Raw genomic sequence first — 15,396 nt, forward strand, 5'->3', positions numbered from 1 at the left:
TGGCTAAGGCGCAGCTGCCATTCAGCTCCCACTGGCCCCAGGCCCAGGACCACACCTCCCAACCATCCTGCTGGGGTAGGACGCTGGTTCAAGGACGGGAAGTTGCTGGAGCATGGGCACTCTGGGGACTCTTGCTTGGCCCACAGTGGTGGAAGTCCAGCTTGTTGCCCCTTCTTGGCCAGAAATCCAAGTCTCTTTCTCTTGGTTTTGAGGCTTGTGTCTCCAACCTCTCGTGCCCTGGTGGGATGGAACCAGAAGGTTCTGCCACTGTCCCTGTCTGCTGTTCCTGGAGACTCGGGTCATATGACATTTTGTGCTGGGCCTAAGAGGCTTGCAGTTAGTTATGGGTGTGGAAGAATGAGGCTGGGAACAGCAGGAGTGGGCAGGCCCAGGAGGGCGCGTCCCCCTGAAATCCCAGAGTCCTGAGCCTCCTCCACTAACTTTTCCTCCCCAGTGACCAGCACAGACTACGACACTGCCGCAGACGCCACGGAGACCTCATCCTACTTCAGTGCCCAGGGATACCTGTCTAGGTGAGGCCACACAGACAGCAGCCCAGGGCCTCCCGGGAAGTGGTGATCTGGGCTGGGTGGCTTAGATTGACTGTCCCAAGCCTGCAGCTTTCAGTCAGACCCTGGCCGTTTCTGTCCCTCTGCCCCTCCACTCAGCAGACAGGGAACCTCAAACCCATCCGCCTCTGATCTTCACCCCGTGGGCCCTCCCGCCTGGCCCCTCAGCCTGCTCCACTTTATGGCTACCCTCTTATTTGTCTTTTTTGCCAGCCGGGAGCAAGAGGGAACCGAATCAGATGAGGGGCAGCTGCCCCAGGTGGTGGAGGAGCTGAGGGACCTCCAGGTGACCCCTGGTACACGCCTGGCCAAATTTCAGCTCAAGGTGAAAGGTGAGGTGCTGGGGAGTGGGCACCGTAGCTGGAGGGAGGCCAGGAGCTGTCTCCCGTTGGTCACATGTGGGAAGGGCCTGACCAGTGGAGGTCAGGAGGTCATGTGTGCCTGCTGCTGGGCAACAGGAGGCTGCCACCCCATTCCCCACACCAGAGGCTCGCTGGCCTCTGAGCAACCTCTTTTCTGGGCCTTTGTCTGTCTCCCATCGAAAGAGTATAGTGACCATTGAGAATGGTCCTGTGCTGACCACTCTCCTCCATGGGGTAGGCTACCCAGTCCCCAGATTGTACTGGTTCAAAGATGGCCAGCCCCTGTCTGCATCTGCCCACATTCGCATGGCTGACAAGAAGACACTGCACACCCTGGAGATCGTCTCTGTCACCCGGGAGGATGCTGGCCAGTATGCGGCCTATATCAGCAATGCTGTTGGTGCTGCCTACTCATCTGCCCGGCTGCTGGTCCGAGGTGTGTGCCCTGAAGGAGTGAGCAGTGCCACATGTACTGCATGCCAGGCCCCATCAGGCCGGGGCCCAGCCCATTGCCCCTGTGCACAGTGGCACAGATGGCAGAATTGCCCCACAGGAGCGGGTGCCCAGTGGGGCTTGGATGCCCTGAGTGATGGGCAGGCTCTTGGGGGAAGCGGACGAACACTGGGCCCAGCAGACCTGCACAAAGCCCCAGTGGCAGCTCTGACAAGAAAACTCCTGTGTCCTTATTTTCCCAAACGTTCTGAGCACTGAGAGCTGACTCCCAGTTTCACCCACACTGGTCCTGCGGAGAGACTGTTGCTGGGTCCTCCTCTTGCCTCTCAGGGTGCAGCCCCAGCTGCCATCTCCCAGTGCCCATGTGGTTCCAGGCGGGGCCCCAGACTCCCAGTGGGCACAGGGAGGGTGGGGATGTCACACGGATGTACACTGGAGTGTGAGTTCCTTGGCCTCCCAGCCAAGGTTTCAGGCAGGGTAATGGACCTTTGACCATGGGTGGGGCCATGCCCAGGTCCCCCCACTGGGCAGTAGGACCAGGACCTTCCCACGTGTAGGGAAGCAGGGGAATCTATGTGTGCTGCACATCTGACTCCCTCTGCACTTTTCAGGCCCCGATGAACCAGAAGAGAAGTCAGCATCAGGTGAGATGGCCCTGTGGGCAGATAGAGACTGGGTGGATTGTGGGCGTGAGGCCAGAGTGGACCAGCCCTGGGCCTGGTAGTGGTGGAGGTGCAGGAAGAGGGCTCTCTGGGGCCACAGAGAACTACCTGGGGTTCCCAGAACAAGGACATCAGGACATGGGAGCTGAAGGAGGGGTGCCAGGTGTCCCCATGGCTGTCCTTGCTCTCCCAGATGTGTGTGAGCAATTGGTGCCACCCCGCATCCTGGAGAGGTTCACCCCCAAGAAAGTGAAGAGGGGCTCCAGCATCACGTTCTCGGTGAAGGTGGAAGGTGGGCATCCTCACTCCCCAGAGAAAGAGCACCCCCAGGGCCCCCATGCCACCCTCCCATGGGTCGCCCATGTCACCCTCCCACAGGCCACCCATGCCACCCTGCATGGCCTCCTGCTCCAACCCTCATATCACTCAGGCCAAGCACCCTCTTCTGGAGGCCCATAGCCAGTGGGGCTGTGTACCCACTGAGCCCTCTCCTGCCCACAGGATGCCCGGCCCCCACCATACACTGGCTCAAAGAGGAGGCCGAGAGAGGCGTGCTGTGGATTGGCCCTAACACCCCAGGCTACACTATGGCCAGCTCTGCCCAGCAGCACAGCCTGGTCCTGCTAGATGTGGGCCGGCAACACCAGGGCACCTACACGTGCATTGCCACCAACGCTGCTGGCCAGGCCCTCTGCTCTGCCAGCCTGCAAGTCTCAGGCCGTGAGTAGGGAGCCTGGGTGTGCTGAGGGACCAGCTTGGGATGTATGGCCTTCACCCACCTGTGATCCTTCTTCTGCAGAACCCAAGAGCAGTCTGGGCCCAGTGGTGCAGGCCAGTTTGGCCTGGAACCTCAGACCTGCCTGGATGGTGCACAGATGGCCTGCGGGCCCTGCCCAGAGCCCTCTGTTCAGCCCCTCCGAGGGATGGTGCTTGGAGGGCAAGCCTGTCCCCCAACCCCATGGGTGACCAAGTGCTGAGAATGGACAGGGAGGTGGGCTTAGGCACAGACCCTTGCCAGGGCTTCTTAGGGACAGTGCAGGCAGGGCCCCCAGGGTGGTCTAGATGTCCTGGGTAGAGGTCACAGCCCAGGACTCAAGGTGTCGGAGTGCAGGACTGGTCCTGACAGCTCCCCTGGCTCTCTGGACAGTGCCCAAGGAGGAGGAGCAGGAGAAGATGAAGGAGGCTCTCATTTCTACCTTCCTACAGGGGTAAGTGGGCACCCTGACTGACTTACCCAGTGGGCTAGGGTGGTGTAGCCCTGTGGGTGGTCACCCCCTTCCCTGTGCAGCTTTTCCACACTATAAAATGAAGTTTTTATGGACCCCTTCTGGTGTGGAGCCCCTGATTGTGGTGTCCTGGCCCCTAGGCCCCCCTCTATGGGGAGCAGAGTGGTGGGGTCCAAGCTGGGCTTGCAGGACACCCCTCCTCCCCTCAGGACCACCCAAGCCATCTCAGCACAGATGTCAGAGTCTGCTGGTCTCACCGGCCTTGCTGGGCAGAGGAAAGGTATGCCTGGGTTGGGTGCAGGGGAGGCCGCCCTTTGAACCTGAGCAGCCTGGGTTCTGGGCAGGTCCCTGCCCTCTCATGGCTAGCTCCCAGCTCTGGTTGTAGTCAGAGCTGTTTCTAACCTCTGTGGTCAGGGGGCCCATGCCCAGTGGGCTATGTGGAGGTTTGGGTTCCAGATGTTAAGAAGAGCCACAAAGTCACCTCAGCCCCAACAGCCCCAATCCCACCTCAAGCCTGATGCCAGGCTGGATCCTGCCCAGCCCTGTCCTCAGCTCCCTCACCATCTGCCTGCAGCCCTGCCTGCCACCTGCTGCCCCTTAGCTGTGCTTGCCGTTCTCTGGCCACTTGCTGCCTCTTCTGTTCAAACTTGTTCCCTTCATTCTCATCCCTGGTCACAGGCTCTGCATCCTGCTGACCCCACTGGTCTCTTCCTGCTGGCACCACCTCATGGTCTCCCTGCCAGGGCCTGGTCTCCTGCTCACCATCATCCCCTAGGGGAATTGCGGTGAACTTTTGGGGGAAGCGTGACCACACAGTGTTGTGTTTGCTCCTCCAGGGGAGGCCCTGGTGGCTGAGGAGGCCCACGGCCACCTGTCCCTCGCTGAGGTGGGCACAGAGGAATTCCTACAGAAACTCACCTCCCAGATCACTGAGATGGTGTCGGCCAAGATCACACAGGGTGAGGGGGCCAGGATGGGCATCCAGGGTCCCCAGGGGAGGCTGGGACCCTGTGTCCTCACATGGGGCCTGGCCAGGACTCTGTGCCTGGGAGCCCTGGAGACTGGCTGGTGGTAGGCAGTAGGGGGACAGCCTTCCAGGGACATCACAACCCTTGTGTTCGCCCAGCCAAGCTGCAGGTGCCTGGAGGTGACAGTGATGAGGAGTCCAAGACTCCATCCGCCTCCCCCCGGCATGGCCGGTCGCGGCCCTCCTCCAGCATCCAGGAGTCATCCTCGGAGTCAGAGGACGGGGACTCCCGAGGAGAGGTGAGTGGGCTGGAACCCTTGGGAGCAGGGCTTGGGGCCTAACCTGCTGAAGAGACAATGTGGGGCTGCAAGGGCCGGGTGCCACCAAGGGAGGGGCATCACCCCCAGAGACACCAAGGGACACCAGAGGTTGGAGCAGAGGGCAGGGTCTCTGCACGTGGGTTCCTGCAGAGCACTACCTCTGATGTCACTCACTGCCATCTGTGGAGAGTGTGCCTCTGTCTCCAGAGCCCCACCACCTCTTGGGTTGCAGGGGGCAGTGGGCAGCAAGGCGCTGTGAGCAACCACAGTCTAGGCGCCCATCCACGTGGGCAGGAGCCAGCACCTGTGCAGAGTGACCCTGGGGGCTCCTCCCCTGTGGCCCTGGACTGGGTACCTCCTCGGCCCCCGGACTCAGCACCCTCCCCTCTGTGCTCTTGGGGGTTTTAGGGGGTTGGGAGAACCTCTCCCTCCTCAGAGGTGGGGGGCCATGGGGGGCCTTGGCAGGCCTCACCCCTCTGGCCCCGGGACTTAGGCCCCTTTCTCTTTGTCAGATCTTTGATATCTACGTGGCCACGGCCGACTACCTGCCCCTGGGGGCCGAGCAGGACGCCATCACACTGCGGGAAGGCCAGTATGTGGAGGTCTTGGACTCAGCCCACCCGCTGCGCTGGCTTGTGCGCACCAAGCCCACCAAGTCCAGCCCCTCCAGGCAAGGCTGGGTGTCACCAGCCTACCTGGACAAGAGGCTCAAGGTATGGTAGTCTGGGGAGGGTGCCAAGGCCCTGGGATCCTGGCCCTTGGCCAGAGAACCCTGGAAGTAAGGGACAGGAGCCCAGTGGCCACAGAGGAGGTGGAACAAACTGGTGCCCTGGGACAAACTCCTGTTTCTCAACAGCTGTCTCCTGAATGGGGGCCCAGTGAGGCCCCCGAATTCCCCGAGGCCGTGTCCGAGGATGAGTACAAGACCAGGCTGAGGTATGTGTTGGGGAGGGCTGAGGGTGGAGCCACAGCTGGCTGCTGGGCCTCAAGGGCCAGCTGGGGTTCTGCCCTGCTTCTTCATGGGGGACCTGTGCTTGCTGAAGCTGTGTGAGCCTCCTTAGGTCACGGTCCTGCCCCTGGTTTCTGCAGCTGTGCCCTCCCAGAGTCTCGTGCGGGAGGACTTCTTGGGGAAGAGGTGGTACCCTTGCTCTACCACCTACCCTTTCTGAAGCTGGGTGACAGGCTTCTGATCACAGGCACCCCGTTTAACTGCAGTGCGAGGGAGCAAGCTCTCCATGTGTCCCTAATCCCCATGTGGAGAGTAGGGACAGTGGGAGCAGGGCAGCTGCTGGGCGCCCCCTGATGCCACCCTTCTGCCAGCTCTGTCATCCAGGAGCTGCTGAGCTCAGAGCAGACCTTCGTGGGTGAGCTTCAGTTCCTCCAAAGCCACTACATACAGCAACTGGACCGTGCTCCCCGAGCGCCAGCAGCCGTAGCCAGCCAGAAGGCAGTCATTTTTCGCAATGTGCAGGACATCAGTCGCTTCCACAGCAGGTAGGGAAGGCCACACACATGCATGTGAGGTGCATGCACAGCTGTGGTTCAGGCCTCGTGGAGGGTGACACGCAGCAGCTGGGGTAGGAGCTCGATTTACCCATGGGCACATCCCACTTGTGTGATGCCCCAGTGACAGACGCTCGCCATATGGATTGAAGGCTGCAGAATTCCTGCCACCCATGAGCACTAACACAGGCCCATGTGCATGCACATGAATGCACACGGGCACACAGGAAGTCCCATGTGCATGCGACATATGCTCACGCACCCAGCCTCAAATGTGCATGCACATGTGCTTGATATACATGTGCACATAGTGTACATGTGTGCACACATACATATGTGAATCCTGTACAAAAAATATGCATACATGCTGGATACACATAGATATGTGCACTCACACGCATGCTGATCTCTATGCACGTGCACTCTTGCACACTCACACAGGCATTTGAGTGCATGTGTGTGCCATGTGGACATCCACACACACACATTCAGGCAAACACATGCACACATACTATACACACATGCCACACATGCATGGCCACATCTGCACACTTGTGTATACATGCACAGTCACATGCATGCACACATGCACCCACACACATGCACATGTACATGCGTGTACCCACGTACACATGCACACATACTACACATCTGCACACTCGTGGGCAAGTGTACATACCCATGCACTTCTGTACGTGCCCACGTGTCTGCACACCCAGCTTAGTATACTCAATCTCACAGGCCCAGAACCCACTCCTGGGCAAGAACCATAGCCTCTCAAGGAGAGGGCCCAGGACTGGGCTGTGAGCTGTGCCTGACCCTGTCCCTGACCCTGTCCCTCTCTGTGGCAGCTTCTTGCAGGACCTGCAGCGCTGTGACACAGATGATGATGTGGCCATGTGCTTCATCAAGAACCAGGAAGCCTTTGAGAAGTACCTGGAGTTCCTGGTGGGCCGCGTGCAGGCAGAGTCCGTGGTTGTCAGCATGCCCGTCCAGGAGTTCTACAAGGTGCCCGTGCCTGGTTCCATGGCGTTGGCCACCGGGCCCCTCCCTGGCTGCTCCCAGGCCTGGTGCTAGCCTTGACTCCCACCAGAAAACTCACTGACCTGAAAGTCCCCTGAGGCTTAGCCCTTATCCTGTGCTCATGGCCTTAGTTCATATTCCCTTATCTCAGTCCCCAGGGCCCCTTGAGCCTTGTAGCTCTGTGCTCCTGGGCTGGCCACTTCACTGCCCAAGTCCTGTGCTTGCCACCAGCTAGATGGTAACACAGCCATTACCCAGGTTCAGGGCCAGGTGTGAGAGTACCCCTGGGATGTCCTATACTGTCAGGATGCCCTCACTGGGGCTGTGCCTTCTTGCCCGAAACCCGCCCTGTGGTGCCTACAGAAATGCGCTGAGGAGATGCTGTCTGCTGGGGACCCCTCGCAGCCACCCCCACCCCCACTGCAGCACTACCTGGAGCAGCCGGTGGAGCGGGTGCAGAAGTACCAGGCTCTGCTCAAGGTGGGCAGCCCTGTCCTGCCCCAGCCCTGAATGTCCAGGCCGGGCCTCGGGGCTGAAGCGGTCTGGGTCCTGACCCTTGGTCCGCCTCAGGAGCTGATCCGCAACAAGGCCCGGAACCGGCAGAACTGCGCCCTTCTGGAGCAGGCTTACGCAGTCGTGTCGGCGCTGCCCCAGCGTGCCGAGAACAAGCTGCATGTGTCCCTCATGGAGAACTACCCTGGCACCCTGGAGGCCCTTGGGGAGCCCATCCGCCAGGTGGGGGGACTTGCGTCTGCTGCCATGTGGTTGGGTGTGGCTTTGGTGGGTGCTGGGCTCATAGATGACCCTGGGGTCTGCGCCCAGGGATGGGCCAGGCAACCACAGTCCAACCGCATCTACTCACACCCCAGGGCCACTTCATTGTGTGGGAGGGCGCACCAGGGGCCCGCATGCCTTGGAAGGGCCACAATCGCCACGTCTTCCTGTTCCGGAACCACCTGGTGATCTGCAAGCCCCGACGAGACTCGCGCACCGACACCTTCAGCTATGTGTTCCGGAATATGATGAAGGTCTGTGGTGCCAGGGGCTGGGGGTGTCATGCAGGCCGGTGGAGGTTTCCCTGTTCCTGGGCTCCAGGGTGGCCACTGGAGCAGAACTTGCCATTGTTCTGGGGTGACCTGGGCATGGTCCTACTGGACCCTGTCTGTCTGGGGATGCTTAGCTCTGTCCTCCCACTAATGTTGCACCCCTCAACAGCTAAGCAGCATCGACCTGAATGACCAGGTGGAAGGGGACGACCGTGCCTTCGAGGTGTGGCATGAACGGGAGGACTCTGTGCGCAAGTACCTGCTGCAGGCGCGCACAGTCATCATCAAGCACTCCTGGGTGAAGGAGATCAGCGGCATCCAGCAGCGCCTGGCCCTGCCTGTGTGGCGTGAGTGTCCCTGGTGCTGTGCTGGGGTGGGGACCTGAACATCACTTAGATGCCCAGCTGGCTGCACCCATGCCAGGCACGTGGGCATGGGTTGCTTTCTGCACTGGTGTCTTCGTTCTCCCCTTGGTCAGATCTAGCTGAGGGAGCGGTGGCTTTGGCCTCCCAGGGAGCCCCAGAGCAGGAGTTGAGCTGACCCTGACCCAAATGAGGGACACAAAGGGATGTAGTGGGGACACGGCATAGCTCCAGACTTGGGGCATCTGACCAGGTCATGTTTGGGTGTGATGGTCTTGCACCCTGGTCTGTCCCTGCCTCGTGCAGCCACACCCAGCTTAGCCAGTAACCAGGCCCTTGGATATGGGGCCACTGCTGTTGTTGGGGGCAACTTGTCAGGATGCACCCAGGGGACATAGGCCTGACATCCCACCCTCAGAGTCCTCAGACCCCCACGTGTGTCCTCAGGTCCACCGGAATTTGAAGAGGAACTGGCTGACTGCACGGCTGAGCTGGGGGAAACAGTAAAGCTGGCTTGCCGCGTGACTGGCACACCAAAACCCACTGTCAGCTGGTACAAAGGTACCTGCCACGGCCTACAGACTGACCCTTCACAGGAACCCCCACCAGGGGTGGGCTGCACAGGGGCTGAGGACAGCATGGGGTCTGGTCAGTGGGCTGGGCATGGGGAACAAGAGACAATCCAGGCCTGTTCAAGGGCAAACATCCTGGGGATGGACAGTGAACAGGTAAGTCAGGTGGTGCCATGGCCACCCGGGGGAATGAGCAGGGTGAGGAGTCAGCACAGGGCCGAGACAGACGTGCCTGAGGGCAGCCGAGAGAGCACCAGGACCACAGAGGAGGCCACAAGCAGGCTCCTGGGTGCAGGAGAGGCCTGTGAGCTTAATGGGCCAGGAAGGGTGCTTATCACACTGCACCTTCAGGGTCACGGAACACAGGCCTTATGTGGCTCAGGGATGGGAGCTGCCAAGGTCAAGGGAGGTCAGGTGTCTCCCAGGCCCGTCTCACTTGACACTGCCACAGGCTTGGGGTCCCAAGACCACTCTCACTTCTGACGTCCAGTTCACTGGTCCCCAAGGTTACCTTCAGGTTCAGTGATTCACCAGAAGGTCTTGGAGTTCAGAGCTATTATGCTCAGGGTTAGGGTTTACTTCAGCATAAAGACAAGACTGCAGCCCCTGAGCAAAAAGAAGAGCACTTTGGGAGGGTCCAGTGTCACTACTTATGAGCTGCCAGCCGTCTGATCCCAGTGCAGTGAGGAAGAGCATCTTCTCCTCCCAGTGACACCTGAGAACACAAACAGACCTATGCCAACCAGGAGGCTTAATGAGACTTGACATCAGCATTTGTCACTGGGACTCTGTCAGACCTGCATGGCTGACCGCTCATGTAGCTGACCTCAGGCTCTAGTCCTCCTGAAGTCAAGATGAATGGCCTGAAGCCCACTATGAATCTCACGTTAGCATAGAAGACAGCATGGAGCTCCACTAGGAAGCTCATTGTTAGTGTAGACGCCAGTGTGGCCTGGGTCATCCATCAGGAATCTCCTCATTGGTGTAGATGCCAGTGTGGCCCAGGAATCTCGTTGTTGCCATAGACACCAGCTTGGCCCTAGTCATCCACTGGGAATCTCATCAAAGGTGTAGACACCAGCATGGCCCAGGTCACCCACAGGAATTTTGTCATTGGCGTAGATGCCAGCATGGCCGGGGTCACCTACTAGGAATCTTGTTGGCGTAGATGCTGGCTTGGCCTAGAGCATTCATCAGGAATCTCATTATTGTTAGAGATGCCAGCATTGCCCTGGTCACCCACCAGGAATCTCATCATTGGCATAGATGCCATCGTGGCCTGGAACATCCTCCAGGAATCTGTTCATTGGTGTAGACACAGCATGGCCTGGGTCACCTACTAGGAATCTCGTCGTTGGCATAGACACTGGCATGGCCTGGGTCACCTACTGCCGCAGCCCAGCTGGCTGGGCAAAATAACCGGGAGGTGACGAATAACTTGTGTACGTTGATACAGCAGGAGTAGGAGCCCTTTATTGCAGGACAGGAGCAGTATTTATACATTCCACACAGCTTATCTAATTAGCATAAACTAGATACAGCAGTCAACCAATCAGGAATCTCCACACTTAATGGCTTGCTTTTGTTACTTCTCAAACCACTCCCTCTGGCATTTTGCCAGGCACCATCCAGACTTGTTTATGAACTCTAACATGCCCCTGGCAAAATGCCAGGTGTTATTTTGACTTGTTTACAGACTCTTAACAATTCCCCCTTTTGTTTAATTTAAATAAGGACCATAGTGGTTTTTACAGAAACACCATAAATAACCTGCTACAAACAGAAAGGGAGGATACAAAATGTCACAATACCAAGCCAATTGATGGCTCCATGCAAGAAGCCCTTGGAAAAATTATACCAGCAATGACAGCGTTAGCAAAGATACTGAGTTACAATTTGTTGTAGATTACAGTTTGTTGTCTCAGTCCAGGTAAAGCAGTGTCTCAAATAGATTAACTCACAGTCCAGGTAAATCACAGTCCAGGTAAGTTCTGCAGGCAGCTAGCTTAAATCACAGTCCAGGTAAGTTCTGCAGGCAGCTAGCCTAAGCTGTAGTAGCAGAAACAGCAACAGCTTCGAAGTCATTGTTAAGAGTCTGTAAACAAGTTAAAATAACACCTGGCATTTTGCCAGGGGCATGTTAGAGTTCGTAAACAAGTCTGGATGGTGCCTGGCAAAATGCCAGAGGGAGTGGTTTGAGAAGTAACAAAAGCAAGCCATTAAGTGTGGAGATTCCTGATTGGTTGACTGCTGTATCTAGTTTATGCTAATTAGATAAGCTGTGTGGAATGTATAAATACTGCTCCTGTCCTGCAATAAAGGGCTCCTACTCCTGCTGTATCAACGTACACAAGTTATTCGTCACCCCCGGGTTATTTTGCCCAGCCAGCCGGGCTGCGGCAACCTACTAGAAATCTCCTCAATGACATAGACACAGAATGGCCTGAGAATCCCCCCAGGAATCTCATTGTTGGCATAGATGCCAGTGTGGCCCAGGTCACCTACTAAGAATCTCCTCATTGACATAGATGCCAGCGTGGCCCGGGTCACCCACCAGGAATCTCCCAGTTGGTGTAGAGGCTAGCATGGCCCAGAGCCTTCTCTATGAATGCCATTGTGAAATAGAGTGTCCAGTCTGGCCCTGAGCCACAAACCCCTAGGCTAGCCGATCTGTTGTGGCCCAAGGTTCCAGAAAATCCGAGGCTCTTCCCTGGCAGACTGTTCTCGGGTCCTGAGGCACCTTGCTGGTGCTAGGGATCAACATGATTCCTTTGGGCAGCATGGAGCGTTGACTACATGGAAACCCCATGGTGTTGTGAGCAGCAGGGGGCATAGTTCAGATCTGTCATCTGTCACCTTGGCTATAAGTGCCAAGGACCTGCTTAGGGACATGGCATCATGTTGGTGGTGGCCATGGTTGCATCCTGGATGCATTTTGAAGGCAGAGCCAGCCAGATTTGCTGATGGGTTGCATGGGGTATGTGGAAGAGAGATGGGATCCAGGAAGCAGCACAGGGGGTTGTGGACAGCAGAGGCCACTGGTCCTATTCACAGAGGTGGAGCAGACCCACAGGGAGGCAGGCCGGTACATTCTGAGCTGGGCAGGGAGGAAAGAAACCCAGATTTGTGAGGTTTTGAAGAATCCAGGTGCCCATAGGGCTCCAGGTGGTTATGGAGGGGATAGCTTGAGAATAAATTTAGAGCTTAGGAGAGATGTCTGGCTGGAGGTGAGAGATGGCAGGCGGGTCCTTGGCATACAGTGTGTCTGAAACTATAGGTCAGATCTAGTGCACAGCCCCCAAAACAATCCCAGCAGCTCAGGAGACTGAGGCAGGAGGATGCAAGTTCAAAGCAGCCTCAGAAACCTAGCGAGGCCCTAAGCAACTTAGTAAGACCCTGTCTCTAAATAAAATGTAGAAAGGGCTGGGGATGTGATTCAGGCCCTTGGGTTCAATCCCTGGTGCCAGAGAGAGAGAGACTGAGACTGTAGTCAGTTTGAATGTGGAATGAGCGTGAAGAGATGAGGTTCCGGCTTCAAGGCTTGGGATCTGGGATTCACAGAGTCAGAGAGGTGAGGAACATAAGTGAAGAGCCGGCGAGCCAGAGAGATGGGAGGGATCCCAGGAAGCCAGCAAGGAAGGGCAGCCAGGCAGAGAGGGCCCAGGAGTGCCCAGAGCTCTGGCCAGCCCCCAAAACAATGAATGAGTCCAGCTTCCCTTTCCTGGGTGATGAGGCTGGCGAGCTGCCGTGTCAGTGTCAGTTTAGCTAGACCATGCAAACCCAAGCCCATGAGTGGAGACCCGTGGACCCAGATTCTCATGGAGTCAGCTGCCTTGCATCAGGGAGTGGAGTAGAGAGTGGAGCCCACCCTGCCTTTGGGGGACGTTCACTCATTCACAAAGCTCTCTTCCTTTTGATGAATGCGGCTGGGCAGCCCTTATCTCTTGTTCCTCAGGGAGTCCAATTGGCCTATCCCTGAGTGGAAGATCACAAGGCCTCACTGGATTGGGCATCTTGTTTCCTCCAAAGCCCCACTGCATGCTGATTTTCAAAAGTGGTGTCTGACAGCCATGTCTGGAAGGGGATAAGTCCCAGACCCAGGGGACGCTTCACTCATCAAGGACTCTAGCCGCAAAACGGTCTGTCTCAGGAACGTGCGACGTGTCTTGGTTCATTTCCTGATGTGCCAACAAGACACCTGAGTCTGGGTTACTTATAAAGTGAAGAGATTGTTTGCAGATTGAAAGTCCAAAGGGCATGGTGCCATCTGGTGGGGTTCCCCTTGGTGGTCTCATGACTTCTTGGGAGTCTTGCTAGGGGGAAGGAGCAGTTGCAGTAACAGAGAGGGGCTCAGGACCAGGCTGGCTTTTATAGCAGCTTGCTGACCTCTGGAGACCAGCACCCATCCCTTCCCAAGTCAGTGCCCTCAGTGACTGAATTCACTTCTGCCGGGCCCCACCTCTCAGGAGGGGAGCGCTCCCAGGGCACCCCATTCGGAGCCACCCCATCCGGAGCTGCTGGACTTGCACGACCTATGTATGTGCCTACCACCTGGGGCCATGGGGGCAGCAAGTGGATAGAGCTGGTGGTGATCACTCTAGCGGCCAGCTCCCTTTGGCCATTTCTGCTGGCCATACAAGGACATCAAGTGGTGATTCATCTTCTCATTACCTTGGCTGCCTCTGTGCTATACCAAGGCCTGGCACTTCCTCTGCCAGCCACACAAAGGCTAGGAAGTTGGTGTGTGGTGTCCACGCTCTACTGCCAGGTCTTTGCGTGGAGCTGTCCCAGCTTAGCTGGTTAACTGTCAAACTAAATGGCCATGCCACTTGCAGCAGCCCCTGGGTCAACAAGGGCACATTGCACTAGCCAGAAGAGTGGCCTCAGGAAGACCAGCAGGATGCCTGGCTCCCCCTGAGCAGAAGGCTGGTGCTAAGGGTCCACCATGTGTGAACTCAGAGTCACACGCAGTTTCAGGCCAGAGTTCAGATGCAGACATTATCGCCATGGCACCCAGAGGTCCGTGTCCACAACTGGGTGTCCTGGTGCCTGTGTCCAGCAGAGCCATGGAAATCTGAGTTCCTTCTCAAAGCCCTCTGCAGATTGGATGGGTAGAAGGGCCCTCCCTCCCTCTGCACGCTGTGATGAGGGACCAGGTGTGGGTGGGAGGGAAGGGGTGTTAGGCAGTGGATTATGTAGCTGTAGGCTTGGTGGGATTGAGTGAGGATGGGCCCATAGCCAGGGAGCTGGGCATGATCAGCACATGGGAGGTCTGCAGGGAGTCACACTGGGGCGGTGGGGCGACCACGGACTTAGCTGTCCATGTGGATGTCTTCTGTCAGGTTCAGGTCTCTCCACCTGGCCCTGCATCTAGCTAATGTCCAAGGTGGACATAGAGACACAGAGACAGAGGTTTGGGCCACACCCTCTGTGGAGAGAGGGGAGAGAGAGAAAGAAAGAGAAACAGAGACAGACCCAGAGAGGTGCAGGCCAGCCCCAGCCTCTCATCCACCAGGGCAGGCTTACAAGGTCCCTGCCCCGACGACAGCCCTCACTCCTCCTTTCTAGATGGGAAGCCAGTGGAAGTGGATCCTCACCACATCCTCATCGAAGACCCAGATGGCTCCTGCACCCTTATCCTGGACAACCTGACTGGGGTCGACTCTGGCCAGTACATGTGCTTTGCGGCCAGCGCCGCTGGCAGTGCCAGCACCCTGGGAAAGATCCTGGTGCAAGGTGAGCCTGGAGGCCTGTGGGGCAGGGAGACACCCTGACCAAGCCCACCACGTGGCTCTGGTGGATGGGTGGAAGGGCCCTCCATCCCTCTGCTTGCTGTGATGAGGGACTGGGTGTGGGTGGGAGGGAAGGGCAGGCAGGCAGGCATGTGGAGGTGGAAGCCCTATGTGGTCATAGGCTCACTTAGGGCTCAGGAAGGAACGTGGGGGCTCGGACACCCCCAGCTCCATCAGAGTGGCTCCCTGTCTCTCTCCACCCTGCAGTCCCCCCACGGTTTGTGAACAAGGTCCGGGCCTCGCCCTTTGTGGAGGGAGAGGATGCCCAGCTCACCTGCACCATCGAAGGCGCCCCACACCCTCAGATCAGGTGGGCCAGCACATGGTGGGGCACCAGGGGAGGGGCTTCAGGCTCCTGTCTGCAATACAAGGGTTGTGCAGCTGTACGGGGCTGGGCACAGTGACTGTCTGATCACTGAAGAGTGGGCATTGTGGGGCTGAGACCCAATGGGCATGGGGCCTCTGCCACAAGAAAGCATGGCCAAGCTGGATGTGGGCATCCAGAGGGTGGGTTCACCAAGGACTGTAGAATCTGGGCC

At 57.7% G+C, this 15,396-nt stretch overlaps 1 protein-coding gene across 39 annotated transcripts in view; it reads left to right on the forward strand.

Annotated features, from left to right (window-relative positions):
• Obscn (obscurin, cytoskeletal calmodulin and titin-interacting RhoGEF) overlaps positions 1-15,396 on the forward strand; it is a 138,633-nt gene that overhangs the window by 98,523 nt on the left and 24,714 nt on the right. For all 39 annotated transcript variants that reach the window (XR_007346945.1, XM_048801358.1, XM_048801391.1 and 36 more), the window contains 21 exons: positions 455-533; positions 783-901; positions 1,170-1,367; positions 1,996-2,028; positions 2,240-2,338; positions 2,548-2,766; positions 3,194-3,254; positions 3,482-3,552; positions 4,109-4,231; positions 4,399-4,538; positions 5,072-5,272; positions 5,416-5,495; positions 5,880-6,053; positions 6,914-7,070; positions 7,449-7,565; positions 7,656-7,820; positions 7,955-8,113; positions 8,301-8,478; positions 8,941-9,054; positions 14,634-14,801; positions 15,065-15,167. Coding sequence is in view for 38 of the 39 variants with exons in the window: in XM_048801358.1 (XP_048657315.1) it covers positions 455-533; positions 783-901; positions 1,170-1,367; positions 1,996-2,028; positions 2,240-2,338; positions 2,548-2,766; positions 3,194-3,254; positions 3,482-3,552; positions 4,109-4,231; positions 4,399-4,538; positions 5,072-5,272; positions 5,416-5,495; positions 5,880-6,053; positions 6,914-7,070; positions 7,449-7,565; positions 7,656-7,820; positions 7,955-8,113; positions 8,301-8,478; positions 8,941-9,054; positions 14,634-14,801; positions 15,065-15,167 (2,758 nt within the window). In the remaining variant the exon portion in view is untranslated. The remainder of the gene's footprint in view (positions 1-454; positions 534-782; positions 902-1,169; positions 1,368-1,995; positions 2,029-2,239; positions 2,339-2,547; positions 2,767-3,193; positions 3,255-3,481; positions 3,553-4,108; positions 4,232-4,398; positions 4,539-5,071; positions 5,273-5,415; positions 5,496-5,879; positions 6,054-6,913; positions 7,071-7,448; positions 7,566-7,655; positions 7,821-7,954; positions 8,114-8,300; positions 8,479-8,940; positions 9,055-14,633; positions 14,802-15,064; positions 15,168-15,396) is intronic.

Source organism: Marmota marmota, unplaced genomic scaffold (assembly GCF_001458135.2).
Source record: "Marmota marmota marmota unplaced genomic scaffold, marMar, whole genome shotgun sequence".
Lineage (NCBI taxonomy): Eukaryota > Metazoa > Chordata > Mammalia > Rodentia > Sciuridae > Marmota > Marmota marmota.